The 21701-nt window shown below is 37.7% G+C and overlaps 2 protein-coding genes across 5 annotated transcripts in view; both read left to right on the top strand.

Moving 5' to 3' along the window:
- Window positions 1-301: 301 nt before the first annotated feature.
- Window positions 302-8210, top strand: NDUFA5 (NADH:ubiquinone oxidoreductase subunit A5). The gene is made up of 5 exons (XM_070755433.1): window positions 302-466; window positions 4059-4103; window positions 4804-4920; window positions 6322-6387; window positions 8047-8210. The coding sequence occupies exons 1-5, from the start codon at window positions 446-448 to the stop codon at window positions 8146-8148; spliced, it is 351 nt and encodes a 116-aa protein (XP_070611534.1). The 5' UTR covers window positions 302-445; the 3' UTR covers window positions 8149-8210.
- Window positions 8211-10928: 2718 nt separating this feature from the next.
- IQUB (IQ motif and ubiquitin domain containing) overlaps window positions 10929-21701 on the top strand; it is a 47884-nt gene continuing 37111 nt past the window's right edge. Inside the window, exons 1-6 of one of the 4 annotated variants that reach the window (XM_070755436.1) lie at window positions 10929-11010; window positions 15893-16569; window positions 18140-18274; window positions 20304-20471; window positions 20554-20729; window positions 21117-21272. In XM_070755436.1, the coding sequence (XP_070611537.1) occupies window positions 15897-16569; window positions 18140-18274; window positions 20304-20471; window positions 20554-20729; window positions 21117-21272 (1308 nt within the window). In that variant the 5' untranslated portion in view covers window positions 10929-11010; window positions 15893-15896. Of the gene's footprint in view, window positions 11011-11337; window positions 11409-15528; window positions 15604-15864; window positions 16570-18139; window positions 18275-20303; window positions 20472-20553; window positions 20730-21116; window positions 21273-21701 lie in introns of those variants that run through there. The other 3 variants (XM_070755439.1, XM_070755437.1, XM_070755438.1) reach the window with 3 other exon arrangements.

The following is a 21701-nucleotide window of genomic DNA, read 5'->3' on the forward strand; positions in this document are numbered from 1 at the left end:
ATCTCTCAGAAAGACCAATCTTCTTAAATTTTAAGATGTGTGAACTTCAACTCCCAGAATCCCTCAAATTGTACTCCACTAAAATCGGTTATCACTTCCTACTCTGCGCCCATTCTGAAACCACGGACCAATCAGGAGATTTCCCCAACAAAAGTCCCGCCCCAAAACACATTCCATCCCGCACGGCCGATGGGCGGTGCATTCCTACCTCATCTCTGCGTGACGTTCCCCTCAGAATGGGCGGCGGGCAGAAATCGGGAGCCAATCCGCTTGTAATGTTTCGTCCGCTTCCTGTTTCCAATGTAGCCGGGGCGCATGCGCTTTGGGCTGTCCTAGAAGTTGCCCTCTGTCTACGCCAGTTAGACCTTTCAGCTCCCGTTACTCGATGCTGGAGATTGAGTGAAACTGGGTTTGTTTGTTTTTGCTCCTATTCCTTATAGTGGCAATGGCGGGAGTCATGAAGAAGGTGAGAGTCTAGAGGGCGGGGGAGAGGGAGGGACTCACAAATATAGTATCCAGCATTTGTAGTTCTCAGTCTTCCTGGCTAAAACTAGGGGATGCGCATCTTCATGTATCAGCGTCCTAGAAGGAATCGCGGAAACATCCTAGCGTAGATTCCCCCCTCCCTTCCGTATCCAGGCTTTGGAGTGCTGTCCTCAATCATAATTTACCATTTAGACTTATACAGTATACCGCTTCATAGTGCTTTTACAGCCATCTCTAAGCGGTTTACAGAATCAGCAACAATCTGGGTCCTCATTTTACCCACCTCGGAAGGATGGAACGCTGAGTCAACCTTGAGCTGGTGGTGAGATTTGAACTGCTGAACTACAGCTACCAGTTAGCTGAAGTAGCCTGATTTTGCTAACTTGATGCTCTCCTTATCGCCAACTAAGCATGGTCCTGCTGAGCAACATGGAAGAGACATCTTCTCTTAACCCTGCTCCTATACTTGGTCTATATGACCCGAAATAAAATTTGAGACCCTGTAGATTATTAGAAACATAGAAGTCTGACCGCAGAAAAAGACCTCATGGTCTATCTAGTCTGCCCTTATACTATTTTCTGTATTTTATCTTAGGATGGATATACAGTATGTTTATCCCAGGCATGTTTAAATTCAGTTACTGTGGATTTATCTATCATGTCTGCTGGAAGTTTGTTCCAAGCATCTACTACTCTTTCAGTGAAATAATATTTTCTCACGTTGCTTCTGATCTTTCCCCCAACTAACTTCAGATTGTGTCCCCTTGTTCTTGTGTTCACTTTCCTATTAAAAACACTTCCCTCCTGAACCTTATTTAACCCTTTAACATATTTAAATGTTTCGATCATGTCCCCCCTTTTCCTTCTGTCCTCCAGACTATACAGATTGAGCTCATTAAGTCTTTCCTGATACATTTTGGACCCGTTCAATTTTGTCAATATCTTTTTGTAGGTGAGGCCTCCAGAACTGCAGATCTGATTAATTGACTTTTCTTCATTTGAGGGGTTCTTACTATGAGTGTGGTGTTTTTTTCCATTTTGTTTACTTTTTGCTACACGCTGATTGTTACATTTTGTTACACCCAAAACAGTACAAGTGTATAGTAAATGTGAACACAACAGCAGGATTAAGGGAATTGCAGTGATGGTGACTAGGTTTGGCTCCTTTCTTAAGCATGGGAGTTCTCTGGGAGATTTTAGGGCTGGTTGCTTTTTCTTCACCCTTTACAGGGTTGTGGTGGTGGGAATGTATGGCACCCAGGAAAAACAATATGGCAATTTCATAGACGACTGCGCTGGCAGGCATTCTCTCCATCTTTGATCGAACATTTAGCCTTTACCCTCAGGTAAGTTTGTAAAAATAGTTGTTTGATGATGATGACGAACAAGAGTGTTGGACTCTTGGAATGTCTATGGGCCAGGTCTATCCACATCTTCTGATCTTGCACTTTGTTCCATGCTCTGGCTGGTATCAGCTTTGAAAGAGGAGTTCTTGTTTATCAATTCACAATTGTGACCCACAAACATGGTCATTAAGTGAAGCAAGGGATTAGTAAAACTGATTGTGTTTATGGCCTTACTTTAGCTTTACACACCTGTGAAGGTAATAAATGGACTGATTGTAAAGTTAACATTCATCCTTGCTGCTGAAGGGGGCAGCCCATTAAATGAGGACTATCTGTACAAGAATGCAGCTGGTTCATAAAGGCTAATTTTTCATTCACTTACCTTGCCTTAAAGCAGGTCCAACACTTGATCTGTGGACCAGCACTAATCTGTGGCATGTCAGCAACTGGGCCACGCAAACCAGCAAAATCCCATCCGCAGTATGCAGCCAGTATGCAAAACTACATTTCTTCCAGTCCACAGAAAAACCTTTCTCTACATGGAGCCAGTCCCTAGTGCCCAAAAGGCTGGGAGCCACTGCCATAAAAGATTGCAGAATATCTTAAGTTTATTATTGCACTTTATTTTGACTGGCCTCTTCTGTAAATGGTATAGTTTTCACAGTTGTGCTGAGCCATGTTGTAATTGCACGTTTTTGTTATTGATACTATATAAGTCTGAAGAGAAATTTTCTTTGTGTACACGCAGATGTTCAAACATCAAGATAACTTGTTTATCAATCTGCTATTTGCAGCCAATGTCATTTTTCCATTGTCAATTATTTCATTGGTTCACAGATGCATCCTTTACCCTTTGCTCAAAGAAAGGGAAATGCCATATTTTTCGGAGCATAAGACACACCTTAGTTTTTGGGGAGGAAAATAAGGAAAAGAATCTGCTTACCAGATATTCATCTGGCTAGCATTCTTAGTCTGGTCAGCTTCAGTACATTATTTTATCCCCTGGTTAAGGGCTTAATTTTTTTTTATTCTGAGAGAGCAACAGTGAAAGAGCCTGCAAGCCAGTAAGAGCTAGGAACATCATTAGCACCTGGAAAAAAACAGTCTGAGCGAGTAGAGCAATGGAAAAAAAACCCTTTAAAGACTTAGGGCTTGGAAAATTCTTCTTTGAGAGAGTAACAGTGAAAGAGCTTGCAACCGGGTAAGAGCTGAGAACATCATTAGCATCTGGTTAGGGCTGGAAAGAATCATTTGGAGTAAGATAGACCAATGTGGGGGAAAACCCTGCAAAGACTTAGGGCTTGGAAAATTCTTCTTTGAGAGAGTAACAGTGAAAGAGCTTGCAACCGGGTAAGAGCTGAGAACATCATTAGCATCTGGTTAGGGCTGGAAAGAATCATTTGGAGTAAGATAGACCAATGTGGGGAAAAACCCTGCAAAGACTTAGGGCTTGGAAAACATTCTTTGCAGAGAGAAACAATGAAAGAGCCTGCAAGGTAAGACCCTGAAAGAATGTTAGCAGCTAGTTAGGGCTATAGAAAAAAAGCCAGAGTATAAGCCACACACAAATTATCAGCCTCTTTTAGGGAGGAAAAAGGTGCATCTTATACTCCGAAAAATATGGTAGGTGGCCTATAAAGATGCCCATTAGCTGCTCCTCTTTACATCCACTCCTTTAGTCACAAAAGACTCCTTCAGATGGGCGATGCTAGCTCCCTTGGAATCCAGACATTTATGCTGTCTATAGCTACTCACTGTAATTGCATTAATACCTCCAGATAGCTATTTCTTATGGAAATATAAAGTAGTTAATGCATATGAACCTCTAAAACTAAAATTATAGTAGAAATTTTACACTTTTGATTTAAATGGGGGGTTTTGGTTGTTGTTGGGGTTTTTTTTGTTTTTGTTTTGCTTAGTACTCTAAAAATTTCAGCTTTTCTTCATAATGGTACAATACATTCTCAGTCTCAAACCACCTGGCATAAGTTTTGGACTTCTATTATTTTGTTTTGTTTTTGTCTTGCCTCTTGCATTTTTTAAAAATATACTTTAGCTTCATAAGCTGTGGAGAATTTGAAAGTGTATATATAATATCCATAAATAAAAATATTTTACAAATGCAGATTTAATCATATGCAAATTATTTGATCATTCAGATAAGTAAATCTAATATCTTGTTTTAGACTGCTGTTCAACTTAATATATGTTTCTTCATACCTACAGACTACTGGACTTGTGGGATTAGCTGTTTGTAACAATCCACATGAAGTAAGTATAAGATACTTTGCCATGTAGCAATAAGGGAGAATATTTGTACTCAGGGGTAAAACCCACTTTTCCATATTTCAATGAAGTGATAAAGTTATTTTGTTGGGTCATTAACTGGGTTTGGACCTATATTGGAATTCACTTTTCTGTAAAGTCAGTTGATTTTATTCTTAATGGCTTTCTGTCATCCAGTCACATTAGAGGTTCAAGATTCAATTCTTATAATTGTTAATTTAAATATAAATTGTATCCGAATGATGAGGGATGAATTTCCTTGATTTAGTTGACTGGATAAAAGCAAAGTGGAGTGCACAATGAAAGATATGGTATAATCATGCTAAAATATTCAGTGAGTAAGAAAGGTAGACACATTTGATTTTAGAAAGTTCTTATAGACAATAAAATGTTAGAAAAGCAAATATGTGAATGGATTAACATTTTTGGATTTATAAAAAGAAAACATTTGTGTAAAGCAGTTCCACAATTCTAAACGTGCCTCGAATTTACTTGCTTTAAATTCGCTAGAAGGTTTTGTAATAGAACTTTTTTTCTAAGTAGTCATGGAATCATTTTTCTTGTTTTAATTTGCAGTACATTAATTTACCAAATTTCATTAGGTTTTAAAATCTTGCTGTACCTTGCATTCAATATATTCACTTTGCCTGACTTAAAATTACTCTTTGCTCTGTGCTATTTTCAGCGCCTCAAGGTATTATACACAAAAATTCTGAGTATTTTAGAGAGTATGCCTCAGGATGCAGCATATAGGAAATATACAGAGAAATTGACAAATGAACGGCTTGATATAGTGAAAACAGTAAGTATAAATTCAATTCATTGACATTTTTTTGTCAAGTTGCATTTGTCAAACGATAATTTTTGATGTTTGGTAATTGTATATTAATATTTCAGTTAACTAGGTTTCTTAATGATCAAGTAGGATTTAAGTTCTCGATTTCTGTAAGGAAGATACCCCTTCCCCAAGATAATCACATGTGAATTTCTTGATGAAAACAGACTAAATGATTGAAAACATGGATATGTGGTATGAGTCCATGTTTTTTGATGAGAGAAAAATTTCCAAGATTTATTTCAGCTGCAGCAAGCAAACTGGGGTTTGCATGAAGGGAATATTCTAGATTATGCAGAAATGTTATTGGTTTTGTATGTATGTGTTCATTTGATGGGAAACATAGTATTTTGCAAAGGAACTTCTTTGTGACTTGATACATGTGCCGATATAATTCTAGAGTAATCTATAATTCTGATATTGTTTCCCCTTCAAATATTAGCTCTATCCAACATAGCTTTCACCTTCTTAAATTCAGAGTCAACTTCATTTCAGCAAATATAGGATTTTATTTTTTTTTGGCAAAGGAATGTGTATTTGATAAATACTTTATTTCAAACAAGCACAGGTAATCCTAAACATTAACTATTTGATTGTTGTTTATGAATCTTATTCCAGCAAGTATAGGATAGCAACATGAATTCTATACGAATCTTGCATTCTATAACCAAATGCATTACATTTGGTTGCATAATTTGAATTGTTTAGAAATAGTTGAGTATTCCCACAAAAATGTATAAAAAATCAAAACATGGAATTATGACAAAATATAACAATCGTTAACAGCAACAACTGATCAGAAAAACAGGATCAAAAATCTGCATTTCTGTTGAGTTACCATTCTATAACTTTTATTTTTCTTATGGAGTAAATTAAATCGCAATAACAGTATTTTATTTTATTTTAAATGACATACGGTATATTAGATTTGTTCTTACATTGTTATTGTTATTGTTGTGTGCCGCCCCGAGTCTACGGAGAGGGGCGGCATACAAATCTAATAAATAATATAATAATAATAATAATAATAATAATAATAATAATAATAATAATAATAATAATAATATCTAAGATGATAACTTCTTGCTAATTTAAAAGATTTGTGAATGTGGCCAGAATCTGTAGCTTTTATTTTTCTTATTCTGAGAATGAAGAATTACAGTGTTAGGCAGTATTTTGAATATTCTTCATTCAGTAACAAAGCAATTTTTCTGAATCTTATCAACTTTATGATATATGGATTTCAATTCCCAGAATTTCCCAGCCAGTTGAAGTTTACATGTCTTAAAGTTGCTGAGGTTAAGAAACACTGAGATACAGGAATATGCTGCACCAGATTTTCTCATGTATTTTTGAATTTACTTGCAGGAACATAACGTACAAAATCTGGAAAGCAAACTAAACTCTGGACAGTTAGAAGAAGTGATTGTGCAGGTATTTAGCAATGATTTGGTATATCAGATATAGAAACTTTGGGAGAATGTGCACTAAACTGAATTTGAAAACTTAGCACTGTGACCTGGCAATTCTTTTTTCCTATGCTAACTGTTTAGTAAGAATCAATGTCAATACAAATCATTATTTTAAACAAGTAATTTAATTTATTTATTTATTCAAAAGATATAGCCATCTTCCAAACAATTTTTTAAAAAAACGTTTAAAATTGATACCATCGACCATGGTATCCTTCTGCGCCGACTGGAGGGGTTGGGAGTGGGAGGCACCGTCTAATAATAATAATTATTATTTATTAGATTTGTATGCCGCCCCTCTCCGAAGACTGGTTATGGTGGTTCTCCTCCTACCTCTCTGGTCAGTCGCAGTCGGTGTTAGCAGGGGTCAGTAGTCGACTCCTAGGCCCCTTGTGGCGTTCCTCAGGGGTCGGTCCGATTCCCCCTGCTGTTTAATATCTACATGAAACCACTGGGTGAGATCATCCGAGGGCACAGGGTGAGTTGTCATCAGTATGCTGATGATACTCAGCTATACATCTCCACCCTGTGGAGTAATGTGCCGGTGTCTGGAGGCTGGTTAGGGTCTGGATGGGTGCTAACAGGCTCAAACTTAACCTGGACAAGACTGAGTGGCTATGGATTCTGCCTCCCAAGGACATTTCCATCTGTCCATCCATCACCTGGGGGGGACTTTTGACCCCCTCAGAGAGGGTCCACAACTTGGGCATCCTCCTCAACCCACAGCTGACTTTAGAACATCATCTTTTTGCTGTTGCGAGGGGGCCGTTTGCCCAGGTTCACCTGGTGCACCAGTTCCGGCCCTATTTGGACAGGGAGTCTGTACTCACAGTCACTCATGCCCTTATCCCCTCTTGGTTCAACTACTGAAATGCTTTCTACATGGAGCTACCTATAAAGCTGTACATGGCATCGGGCCAGAATACCTACGGGACCGCCTTCTGCTGCATGAATCCCAGCGACCGGTCAGGTCCCATAGATTTGGCTTTCTCCAGGTCCTGTCAACTAGACAATGTCATTTGGCGGGGTCCAGGGGAAGAGCCCTTTGGAACCAGCTGCCCCCAGAGATTCGTACGACCACCACCCTCCTCGCTTTCCGCAAGAGTCTTAAGACTCATCTATGCCACCAGGCTTGGGGCCAGTGGACTCTAACCCCCTGGCCCATGAATGTGGTGAGAGTAAATTGACCGAATGGGAATGACTGCCTTTTTATGGTTTTTTTTTTTTGGGGGGGGGGGGTTGATTATAAATTTAAATTAATTGGATTTAGGACACTATATATTGTTCCATTATATGTTGTAAGCCACCCCAAGTCCTCAGAGGATTGGCATAAAAGTCCAATTAATAATAATAATAATAATAATAATAATAATAATAATAATAATAATAATAATAATAATATCATTTTAATGATTTTAAAACTAGCATGCAACTAGTTAAAACAAAACTTTAGAAACAATAAGAACGTGGCGCCAATCTATGTTAACCATAACGAGGTGATTTGGTATTCCAAATTCTCTTTGATTTGGGAAAGTACTGTAATTCTTACTGTGTATGTAAATTAGTTTTGGAGTGCCATATTTCAGGGAGTTTTAAAATAAAATCTATATTTTATCAACAGGCTGAAAATGAATTTTCCTTAGCCAAGAAAATGTTGAAATACCGTCCTTGGGAACCTTTAGTTGATGAACCTCCAGAAAACCAGTGGAAATGGCCATTGTAATTAACACTGTTTCAACCTTCAGTGTAAACAGAATTATTTCATTAAATTAATGCTGGACATGATTGAAATTGTCTTAATGCTGTTTATACCAATGTTATCTGTCCCAATAAAATGAAGGGTCATTACATTCATCACAAAGCAAGAAGTGTTTTTCAAGGTAATGTTACATTCTTTGGATAGTTATATATATAAATCTCTCTCTAGAATAACAGAACTCCCCCCCCCCCCCAATGTTGCATCAAGTTCATACACTTACTAAGTGGTAGAACAAAGTTTAAAAACACTACAAAGGATTGAACTCCTCCACCAAAATACTGTGAAAATATGCACATTTATCTATTCAGAATAAAGGACGGTAAACACAGTACCTTTTTGGTACTGTATTCTTAATATAAATTACCTGTATTAGGTCCTAACTATGAGGGTTATCCAGAAATTAAGGTTACAAGGCACGTAGCTCTCGCATGGATTGTTTGCGGGGGAAGTTGGTATTACTTATCGTGTAGCGGGAAGCCAGCGGAAGCAAACAAGCAGTGCCAGTGGTCAGTAGATCATCGACTGGCATTGTGGTGAAGGTTACAGATACACGTCCTCATTCCGTTTCCTTCCAAGTGCGAAGTATGCACTATAATACACTACCTGAATGCTAAGGGCATGAACGCTGCAGCAATGTTTGCCCAAGATTTGTGCATGATGGGTGCCCAAGATTTTTCTTGTGATTGCTGAGTTTTGAATTTTTTGCCTAAAGGAGAATGGTATGGCACCACTGTATTAATTGACGTTTGCTCTCTGGAGTATGGTGATAAGCCCAAGTTTCATATGTCACTATACAGTTGAGAAAAGCCAAGCCTTCAATCTCGAAATGGTCAAGAAACTCTCAGCACTGTCAATTTTGTGCACTTCAATAAGCATCTTGGGCACCAATCGCAACAGTGTTCATTCCCTTGCATTTAGGTAGCGTATTACAGAGCGCACTTCGCACTTGGAGGGAAACAGAATGAGGACGCTCATCTCTAACCTTCACCACGATGCCACTCGATGATCTACTGACCACTAACACTGCTTGTTTACTTTTGCTGGCTTCCCACTACACGATAGTAATACCAACTTCACCTGTGAACATTTCCGTGAGAGCTACGTGCCTTGTAACCGTACTTTCCGGCTAACCCTCATATATTCAAAGGGGAAAACAGATAAATGTGTATTACACTATTGTAATGCTGTATATGAATTTGTTCTTGCAGCATTCTTAAGAAAATGAATTCTTGAATGAACTCTATACTTTTCATATTACATCCATATATATACTCTCATGCACTATTACAACTTTCCCAGCTTACTAAATACATATACAGTACATGAAATATTAAAAGCTCAATATTTTTAGAGGATAGCAATTACTAGATCTGTTTCAGTCTGCTTCTCTGAAAAGACAAGGAGTATTTGAATATATGCTTACATTATTTATCAAATATAGTGTGCTGAAACATTTAATATATTTCTAAAGGGAAGAGAACTTTTTATTTTCTGTAAATTGCTCTCAATTTTCTTGAAAAAGCACTTTTGGGACAGCCATGACATGGATGACGTGAGAATCTCCATAGAGAGAATGCTGATATTTTTTTGCAATTGGAGTTTAAATTTTTGCATATTTATAAGCTTTAAAATCCATGTGGTCACCAAGGATCAACAACTTTATGACATGTAAGCAGTGGTCTCTAGAAATATTAGTATATTCTGTAAAGTATTATCATTGTAATAACTATAGGTTTGGTGGGATTAATTGCTCAATCGGGTTCACTCAGTTGTGTATGGTTTTTTTAAAGCATGTCTTTTAGCAAGCCACAAGAGGGCTCTGTATGTATGGTGAATGCGGCATTCCTTTCAGGGTGTGGGTTGGTTAAAGGTGAGAATTAAGCTAGGAGGAAAGCTACCAGTAGTATTTAAAACCACTACTTGTTAAGCTTACAATTGCATAGAATTTTACTGTTAAAGAGAACAGCCTTTCATTTAGGTATAGCTGGCATGTTTGTTTCACATTATCAACTGTTGGAAACAGTTGATAATGTGATTGCATTTTCTATCATTATATTCAACTTTTGGAGTTGGGTTTTAGTGCATTTTCTGAAACTTAAATAAGCTGCAAAGAATAGCAGACAAAATAGTATTACCTGCAGTATTTCTACATTTTAAAAACACGTATTGTCATTCATGACAAACATTGAAATATATCAAAATTAAAAATGCCCTCAAGTTTAGCTCAGTTCCCTGTGATTGCATCATTATAACGTCCTTGGAAATCATTCACCAGTTTCTTTCAGAATTATTTTAATTTCCCCATTCTAAAGAAGCATAATGCAATTTTCCCGTCGAATTTGTACTAATCTGATTTTGAGTCCAGTTGACGAGATCCTGTTGCTAGCCGACATTTTAATACTCTATTCAAATGCAGCCTCAATAACGTGAGATTTAAATATTTTATTTGTTTTTATTTATTTAGTCAAGTACGTATTGGTAGTATACAGACATGTAGCAATGTTTATATACATGATACTAGTAAGAGAGAAACACAAGGACAGGGGACGGTAGGCACGCTAGTCCATTTACGCACGCCCCTTACTGACCTCTTTGGAATCGGGTGAGAAAGAATCTCCGCTCTTTAATGGAATGAAACTCCAAGACAGCCTGTAAGAGGTCACGTGGCCTCGTCGGACTTCAAAGGCATGTTTTTTTTTAACCAGTCTTCAGGAAGCCGAGTTCTCGCGAGAATCTACAATGCCGTGGTTGCTATAGATACATAATGCTGTTGTCTCCAGAGTTAAGATAGGCTGCGGATCACTCCGAGGATAAACTTGCGTTGAGGTAAAGTTAGGCTCGCTTTTTATTTTTATTTGATTTCATCATTAGAGACTGAGAGAGGAGTAGGCATTGAGATGGAATTATACTTAAGAGAAATAGCGACAAAACAGGGTATGATTATTTGAGCCTCGGACTATAATTCCCAACATGCTTTTCGTTAGGGGCGCTGTTTAAAATGCTCGGCCGTGGCGACAGCAGCGCAAAGACTTTTGGGAGGGTAGTCAGCCAACGAGAAAGGGAGGGCTTCCCTCGAAAACTGATAGGGGTTAGTGTGGCATTCTGGGAGTTGTAGTCTAAGTACCGTAGTGGCACCGGGAGAGGCGCAGGAAGCGATACTTTCATTCTTGCAATGACGTACAGGAATGTAACATTAGTGCTTTGAGATCTCAACGTTTTAAACTGTACAGTATTGTTTTATTATACACTTGGCTCCCCCCCCGTTAATAATTTCCTGTTTTATTTTTGATTTTTTTCTATAGTCCGCCTGTTCTTTCCCCCCTTTTTCATTTATAATTCTGCGATTAGTTTCTTGTAACTCTAAGAGTTGAACTCAGTGAGAGTTGAATTTGATGTGCTATTCTTGTTCTTACTAGATTGCATTTGTTTAAAACTTCAGTGAAAATACTATTTAAAAAAAATCGCAATGCTCTTCTGTCCCACCCACCCCCAGTTTGGATAGGACTACGAGAGCTGAGAGTTGGACGTTCAGAGAAGTAGATTATTCTTTATGGCTCTTGTTCCTTTTGTTTTTCTGTTCAAAATATAAAAATTTCACTTTCAAAATACTTGCCCAGCGCAGGTGTAATTGATTGGTGTGATATCCTTGTGATTACAGTGTGGGTGGGTACATACATTTACAGAAGTAATTTGGGAGGAACAACACTCAGCCGATCAGTAAATGAATATACAGTAATCGATTAGTGTGTGAAACTTAATGAAAGATAGAAACTTTTTTTTTACCTTTTTTTTAATCCCCCCCCCCAACAATCCATACCTTTATATGTTGCAGTATTGTAAATACATGCTTATGCTTATACATTTTTAAATCAAACATTCATATATTCTTAATATGTAAGACAATTTATTTCAGGGATATTTTCATGAATTTATTGTGCTTCTGAAAAAAAGAAAAAATATTAATCTAATTTTGTCTTCTGGGATATCTACCAATTAATTTCAAACAGCTCACACACACCCAAAATGTATTTATTTATTTATTTATTTTATTTGACTTCTATGCTGTCCAATCCCGAAGGACTCAGGGCAGCTTACAACAATATAAAAATTACAATTAACAGCAATAATAAAAATTACAATTAACAGCAATAATAAAAAGAAGTCTAATTACTAATAAAAAACCCTAATTTCTAATTAACCATTATTACCTTAATTTACCAAGATAAAAACTTTTTGATGAGCTGAAAAGGAAAAAAAAACATCAATATCTACTACCTGTTAGTAATCCAGATCTGGTAGTTTTGTTAGTATGATGGATGTACAAGAAATCCTCACAATAATCAAGAGCAGAAGGGTGTCTTATTCGAATCCATTCCTTTAGTAGCCGCTCAAAACCGTCAGAACATCCTGCTTTATTTAAGATGAGAAGTATATTTGGATTAGTACAATACTTCTCAAATAGTGGGGCGCGCCCACCTGGTGTAATGCTGCGGAGGGGGGCCATTGACCCTGGGGAATGTGCTTTTTTTTACCAAGGAGTAGGAAGCATGTCCTACCTGACACTTGTACCGGTACTTCCATCATGTTCCTTGGTGTTATGTTCAGGGCACCCATTCTAAAATAAAATGTTTCGTAAGTTCAGTTAAACTTCTTGAACTAGTGAGACATTTCCTTTTAGAATGGGCTGTCCTGGACACAACGTTGAGGAACACAATGGAGATGCCGGTACACTGCTTAGGTAGGACGTGCGTCTTGCTGTGGAGTGCAATTTGGGGACTATTTACAATTGCGGCCAAGAGTTGAGTGCAAAATGTTTACTTCTTGGGGAGAGGATATAACAGAAAATATTTGAGAAGTACTAGATTAGTGTATCCCTTTAGTTATACGTGTTATTCCTTAAATGAGCATAAGATTTTAAAAGATCAAAATAGGCTTACCTTTGAGTAATTCCCCTTTCTGTTTAATATCTACATGAAGCCGCTGGGTGAGATTATTCTACGGCATGGGGTGAGATATCATCAGTACGTTGATGATACCCAGTTATACATCTCCACCCCATGCCAATTCATTGAAGCGGTGGATGTGATGTGCCAGTGCCTGGAAGCTGTAAGGATCTGGATGGGAGCCAACAGGCTCATGCTCAACCCAGACAAGACCGAGTGGCTGTGGGCATTTCCTCCTAAGGACTATTCAATCTGTCCATCCATTGTTCGGGGGGGGGGGAAACATTGTCCCCCTCAGATAAGGTCCGCAACTTGGGTGTCCTCCTGGATCCACAGCTGAGTTTTGACCATCACCTTTCGGCTGTGGCTGGGGGGGACCTTTGCCCAGGTTTGCCTGGTTCACCAGTTGCAGCCCTACTTGGACCAGGAGAATCTGCGCACAGTCACTCAGGCCCTCATCACCTCCCATCTTGATTATTTATTTATTTATTTATTTATTTATTTATTTATTTATTTATTTATTTATTTATTTATTTATTTATTTATTTATTTATTCATCATTCATTCATTCATTCATTCATTCATTCATTCATTCATTCATTCATTTATTGGATTTGTATCCCGCCCCTCTCCAGAGACTCGGGGCGGCTAACAGCGACAATAAAACAGTGTACAATAGTAATTTGGTATTGATGATTAAAAATCAATTAATATAAAAACCAAACATACATACATACATACCATGCATAGAATTGTAAAGGCCTAGGGGGAAAGAGGATCTCAATTCCCCCATGCCTGGCGGCAGAGGTGGGTTTTAAGTTGTTTACGAAAGGCAAGGAGGGTGGGGGCAGTTCTAATCTCTGGGGGGAGTTGGTTCCAGAGGGCTGGGGCCGCCACAGAGAAGGCTCTTCCCCTGGGTCCCGCCAGGCGGCAATGTGTTCTTCATGGGCTATCCATGAAAAGTGTTTGGAGACTGCAAATAGTCCAGAATGCAGCCGCGAGAGCTGTCATGGGTGTATCTTGGTACACCCATATAACACCTTTACTCCGCGAGCTGTACTGGCTTCCTATTAGTCTCCGGGCACAATTCAAGGTGTTGGTTATTACCTATAAAGCCCTACATGGCTCAGGGCCAGACTATTTATTGGACCATCTCTTGCCAGAGACCAATAAGAGCTCTCAGAGTTGGTCTCCTCCGGGTCCTGTCGACTAAGCAATGCAGGTTGGCAGGTCCATGGATGGGGGGTCTTCTCTGTGGCTGCTCCGGCTCTATGGAATCAACTCCCCTCTTATGTCCATACTACTCCCACCCTGCTGGCCTTTCATAAGGCCACAAAAACCTAGCTTTGCCGGCAGGCCTGGGGGACATAAGTTTACATCTTTTATGGCCAACTGTATGAATAGTGTGCATATATGATTATAACTGTGTTTCTTATAACAATTTTTTTTATTATGGGGTTTTAGTCTTTGATTATGTTTGACATCTTTTTTCTTGCTTTGTATCTATTTATATTGTATTTATATTATTATTGTAAGCCGCCCTGAGTCCTTCAGGATTGGGTGGCATAGAAGATAGATAGATAGATAGATAGATAGATAGATAGATAGATAGATAGATAGATAGATAGATAGATAGATAGACAGACAAACCCCATGCACATGCGCACAACACCTGCATGCACATAACCTCCTGCACTGCCCCCTCCCTCGTGCACACGCACAAGACTCACTTAAGCCTCTGAACTTCTGGTTGTGCTGTTGGGGCATTTATTGCCATCTCCAGGTTTCAGGAGGCTGAACCCTGGGGATGGCACAAAGCAGTGCAACAGGCCATCCAGAAGTTTGTTTCCGAATTTCCTGTTGGCCCGATGGGCTGTTTTTTGCTCCAGGGTTCAGAAGGTTTTTCTGAAGCTTGGGAGAGTGAAAATGGCCAAAAAGAATGCCCAAAATCATCTGGACAGCACAGATGCGCTGGAGCTGACAAAGGGCAATGCCTCACATGCCCTCAGATATGTCTCCATGTGCCACAGGTTCGCCATCACTGCCTAGTATCTCCTAAGAAATTAGATGAGTCAAGAAATAACTGGCATGATATTATTTCTTCTAAGGTATTTCCTAAAACCATACTTTCAGAGGTTTTTTTTTAAAAAAATTCCCTTTCTTTAATTATTTACCCTTAATTAAAAATTAATTAAGGCCTTTCTAAAATGTACTAATGTTACCATAAGGATAGTTACTTCTTCAATACTATTTATGAAAAATGGGCTTAAAAACTGATTCTTTATACTGCATATTTTTTACTTTTTCTTTCTAATATAAAACAATGTTGGAGTAAAAACAAGAAATGAACAAGAAACAAAAATATGCACATAAGTAAAATTATAAATCAATGTTTTCAAAGCTGATAATCTCCAGAAAAGTTGAGCTCTTGGGAATGTTAAGCTGGATATTATTTGCAAGCCGTTATATTTTGAAGGTAATATATTGTAAGCATTATCAGTTTCTTTTCAAGTGGTTAAATTGAGATACTGAATTTTAAATGTACAAGTCCTTAGTTAAAATGACAAAGTTCAGATGTGTTTGGTCTTAAGGGATGGGGCTTGTTTGTTCGTTTGTTTTTTGGAAGGGAGTATTGAATTACAGCCAGTTTCATAGCCTGTGTAAGAATATGGGGACAATTAGTCAATGAGATTGTATACCGACAATTTGCTTAAATTTAAAATCTCATTTCCTGTAGATTTTGTTTTTTATGTTGTTCCTTTCAGGAAAATGGCTGATTCAGAAGAAGAAGCAATTGATATGGCTGAAGCAAATATAGAAGACACTTCTACAGAAAAACAAACCAGAGAAATTACAGATGTTGCAGATCCTAACAAGGAGCAGACAGATAGAATACCCTTGGATGAAACAAATCTACCTTTAAAGCAGGAATACAACATAGATTCAACAGCACAACAATTAGGTAACACTGAGGAACCAATGCAAGAGCAGTATGCTGCTATAGAACAAGTACAAGGACCAGATGCATTTCAGTACCTGAACATTAGTCAGGAACCAGTACAGGATGCAGGTATTGCTGAGGAGCAGTCGCAATGGATGGATTCTGCAGAAGATCAAACTACAGCCGACGAATCAGACAGAGAGGAAGAGGAAGTTGGGAGCATGGGTGAAGAATTGGCATCGGAGTTGGACATAGCAAAAATAGAATTGGATGCAGAAGTCCCAGATTTTAAGAAAGAGGTTTCACATTTCCCAGATTTTGTTTATGAAATTAAGCCAACCGGAATTGAGACAGATGCAACCACACCATCTGAAAGTACAGGCACCAGTGAAGGTGTTTCCGAACAGCATGCTGTTTTAGCAGCCGTTGGTCCAGAAAGCATAAACATGGCAAATTTGACAGCTCAGCTTTCAGAAATGATAAAAAATGCCATCGTAACAGGTATATATTATGTTTGATATAGTAGTTAGTCTTCCCCAACTCATCTCACATTTCTCACTGGAAATTCAGGCAATTACAGACTGAACAAATTAGGGAACACTACTTTGGGAAAAGTATTTATAAGTAATACTTTCTTTACAGGTAATCCCTGGGCTACGAGCATTCTCTTAGTGAATATTTGAAGTTACATGATAAATACCTCCTAGCATTTATGAACAAGTCCTGAAACTACGAATTTTGCAAAAACTACAAGTTGTTCGCCTTTACAAAAAAGCACAGGAGCAACAACACTCGTCCTAAACATTGCCGGCCAAAATGGAGCTTCTGAGGACCGGATCCACCCCTCAGAAGCTCTATTTTGACCTGCAATGTGCTGGGCAAGGACTCAGGAGACCCAAATGGAGCAGATCTATCTCTCAAAAGATCCATTTTGGTCTGCAATGTGCTGGGCGAAGTCTCTAGAAGCCTTGGATACCATTCTATTCCAAGAAATTCACTTTTTAAAATCTTCATTTTGACTCCATGTCATCTAGTAATTTTAATGTCAGATGACATCTTGGCTCCTGTTCAGATATGTAACTAATCACTGCAAATCCTTGTCAGCTTCGTTAATAAAAATAGTTTAGAACTACAGAAATTCCTTTTTAGCTATTGCAGTTGTTTATAGAAGACAGCTAATATCCATTTACTTGGCAAAGAAGGTGGATGAGTGGTTTATTTTGTTTGCTTCTATAACTTCAATCATTACAGCTCTAAGGAGTCCTGATGTTGCTGCACACGTTTTGGAGGTCTGTCCAAGAGATAGTATGACATTTTAAAGATGCTTCTTTTCCTGAGCATTTATAGAGTAGCAATTTGTCCAGGAGCAAGTTACTTTCAATTTGCTTGAAGATACTTCAGAGATTATCTGTTTCAAATAGTTTCAGTCCATCCCGTTTAATCCAACAAAATAGGTGTGTTCCTGCTTCATTGCTTCTATGAAACAGTGTCATCTTATGCAGAGGTCCCCAACCTTGGCAACTTTAAGACTTGTGGACTTCAACTCCCAGAATCCCTCAGCAAAGCTGGCTGAGGGATTCTGGGAGTTGAAGTTCACAAGTCTTAAAGTAGCCATGGTTGGAGGCCCCTGATCTTATGGAACCCCGAAAGAAATGTATATATTCTTTGCTATGGCTCCTGCCATACTGAACAGCCTTTCCCCAAGGTTAGGACTGACCTGACCTTGCTGGTTTTTCAGAAGTTTTTGAAAACTTGATTCTTTTCTCAGACCTTAGGGCCTGGATGTTATGGGGCCTTAGTCTGTGTTTGGTTTGCTTGATTAAGAAATGTTTTTCCCCACTATTTTTGTCATTTTTCTATTTAGTTTTATGCTTAACATCCAGCAATGATTTGCATCATGTAACTGCGTATTAAATAAATATTATTTTTTTCCTTAACAAAATGATTGATTTTAATTGTTTTGAAGAGACAAAAATATGTAGAAGCAAAATTTAATTCTTACTAATTGACTAGAAACTAATAATGAAATTAATGAGGGACCATAATAAGGATTGATGTATTTGTTTTTCAGTTAAATTCATGCTGCATCCTGATATCCAGATTTTCATGAAGTCTTTTAACATCAATCAAAATGTGGAGCAAATCAAGCAGTACTTTGCAAAGCGATTAAAAATACCACTGGATGTTTTACAAATTAGATTGCTAGGTTTGTATCAAGACAAGGGGTTTCTGTGATTTTTCATGTATATAATGGAAGAAATGTCCATCTGGTTTCAGTTCCAAGTGGGGAGAAAGACACTGGAAACATGATTGGAAAAATGGTTTATTGATGAATAGGGCCACATGGGTTTGAAATCCTGGTGCAGCTGAACACATGGGTTTGAGAGAGGGGTATATTTATATTCTCTCTTGGGTCTTGTCCCTGAGCTTCCTGTTCCTGTGCAAGAATTGTATTCTGTTGTTTGTTCTGTTGGTTGTACAACTCCACATGGAGTCATGTTTGTCTGAATCAAATTTGGTTGATGTAATATCCCAGGTGCCATGTGATGAGCTCTGCTGGTAGATGGATAGAGAGTTAATCCTATTATGTCCTGAGGATGAAGGTCTTTTGTCTTGTAGATAGTCTGGCACCAAAATATGTGCTGAGGGAGCTGAGGCTGAGTTTCTGTTTCCTTTAAGATTTTTATTTCTCTTTTAGGAGAAATATTCTGTCTTTTTAATATTTCCTAGAATATTTCATTCTTCTAGAAAAGTAGTGAGTGCTAACTTTCTATAAAAAATATAGATAGGATTCCAAATATGGTTGTAACATTTAAAGAAACAATTCTTTCCTTGTTAAGTAACAACAGAAATCCATATGTATATAAAGAATATCCCTTACAAAAATGCAAGCATCAATTGGGCCTTGTTCAAACTGAATACTGTATAACGTACTGAAACCACCCACCCCAAATTGTTATGCACCCTGTTTTATTTAGTGATGATAATACATTCCTTGAATAGAAAATGAAAGAGGGAGAGAGACTGTAAAGATCATCAGAGTATCTGATGTCTGAGCCATTTTTTTTCATATATATATTTTGGTCCTTTTACAGAGCAAAGAAATTGATTAAACCAAGGGTCTCCAACCTTGGCAACTTTGAGACCTGTGGACTTCAACTCCCAGAAGTTGTGAACTCTGGAAGTTGAAGTCCACACGTCTTAAAGTTGCCAAGGTTGGAGACCCCTGGTTTAATCAATTTTTTTCTGCTTTCTGTTGCTTTTCTCCATAGCACCTAAGTGCTAACCACAAGTTAAGAGTATCAGCTCTGTGCCTTAATTAATTGATCAGAACCCTCTGACCTGGTGGTGCTGCTATCTGAAATTGATCAGACCTTAATCCTATTCGTACTGAAGACGTTTTTTGTCAGTCACACAAAATTTGGTCCTAAATCAGTGCCGGGTTACTGCCGGTTTGTCCCAGATTGGGTGAACCGGTAGCGGCGGGAAGCTCCACCCACCCTCCTGGGCGTCATCCCGAGCGTGATGAAGTGGCCCATGCACATCTTTGAACTGATAGCAAAGATAAGTGAAACCCATTACTGTCCTAATTGTGTGCATTGATCAGAAAATAGTATTTAATAAATTATCATTTTTGTATTTGCAAACAGTTGCTAAACAAGGTAGCCATTAAATGAGTAGTGAATACTGATTTTGGCCTTCAGGTACTATTCTCATATTGAAATCTGCCACCACTGTATAACATTATGCTATCATTCACAGCCCAATCCTTCTTACAGAAGCATAATAGTTTGAGAATCCCCAGGCTATTTTATAGCAGGTATTTCTGGAAGAGGTGGAGAAGGAAATCTTTGTAATTCTCAAAGAAATTTAGTTGCTGTAATAGTATGTTCAAATCACCATGGAGGGGAAGGGGGGAGGACATCTCTGCAGTTGCATAATGAGTAAAGAAACTCAGAATGGACCTTGCCTAACTTTTCAGACTGTAAAAGGAACGTTGGGAAGTTAGTACCATCTGATTTGCAAAATTCTTTTTATGCAGCTTTACAATAAAATACAATTAGCTCACCTAGTTGTGATTCCTGTCTATCTACTTGGGAAGGCTGAAAGATGTCTTACACGGAATGGCATTCCTTAGTATTTTCTTGGTATTTGTCACATTCCTCAAATGATCAAAGAAACAAAGCTGAGTGACCTCTCAATTCATTGTGGAACCTATTTTTTTTCTTTTTTAGGGAGAATAATAGAAAATTATGAAACCCTCTGGAATCTTGGTGTGCAACCTAATGGGATAATACAGTTTGATATGTACTCATTAGATGTTGAAAACTTTCCACTCAGAGCATACAAACTTCTGCAAGAATACTATATGCCTGATATTATAATGGTTCGAGTTCAAACAGGTAAAGAACAAACAGGTGTATAGTCTAGTTAAACATTGCCCAATGTTGGATCTAATTTAATAATGCTGTTTTGTCTGAACAGAGCCAGACATTTTTCAAGATGTATGTGTAGAAATTAAAAGGCCATCATTCGAAAAACCATTCTTGGGTGGATTTAGACATAAAGAAACAAACATAGAATATCTTAATGCAGGATCACAGACAGATCCAAAAAAACGTCCAGACAAAGAATATGAAGAGTTCTGTAGGTCAACACAGGTATGTTCAGAAAGAATGAAGACCGAGATATGTGCAAGAAAAATTGATTTGCAAATAATTAAATTCTTTAATTTTATATATTGTATTGCATTCATAAATTAGCTTTTGATCAATTTAATTAATTTATACAGAGAATAGAAAGAGTTCAGTAGGTCAGCCCAGATACGTTAATGAAGATTGAAGATCCTGAGATACGTGCCAGAAAAACTGATTTGGAAGTTAAATATGTTCCACTCTATTGGAAGATGATAATTAAATAATTCCATTCTATAATTCTATATATTTGTTAATTTAATGCATTCATAAATTAGTTTTTAATTCAGTTTAATATATATAGAGAAGGTTTAACCTTCTTAAAATTAATATTTTGATTTTGATTAATTCTAGACAGTAGTAGAAAGAAAAAAATTACAACAAACCACAAATACAACTTCTACACAAATGACAAAAATTGGTGTTTATGTGTCAAATGTCACTGATAAGCTTATAGAACCAAAGCCGTATGTGACAGCTGATGAATATCATGAACGACGACTTATAGCGGTAAGTACACAATCAACTGAATTATTATCATTAAAAAAGATAGCAGTTTTGCATACTTTCCTGTGATTAAAGCCCTTAATCCAAGTTCAGTTTATGTATGTATATACCCAGTTTATTTTAATCATATTCGTATATCACTGACTCTACAAGGACTCCATTTTTATTGTCACTTGAAATATTCTTGCAAATAGCTTAGCTCCATATAAGCCCCAAATAAATAAATAAATTAAGCAGGTTATGAGGGTTGGTTAAAGGAACAGCATGCCTCCTACATTCCTCCAGTTTGCTATATCATACCTTCTCTTGAATATTTCTGTATATATGTGCCTTTGAGATTGCCGTGTGTATCACAATGTGAAATTTAACATATGAAATTTGCATCTTGCATTTCAAAACACATTCCAAATTCCTTTCAATACACATTTTTAA

The sequence above is a fragment of the Erythrolamprus reginae genome, chromosome 6, assembly GCF_031021105.1.
Source record: "Erythrolamprus reginae isolate rEryReg1 chromosome 6, rEryReg1.hap1, whole genome shotgun sequence".
Classification (NCBI taxonomy): Eukaryota; Metazoa; Chordata; class Lepidosauria; order Squamata; family Dipsadidae; genus Erythrolamprus; species Erythrolamprus reginae.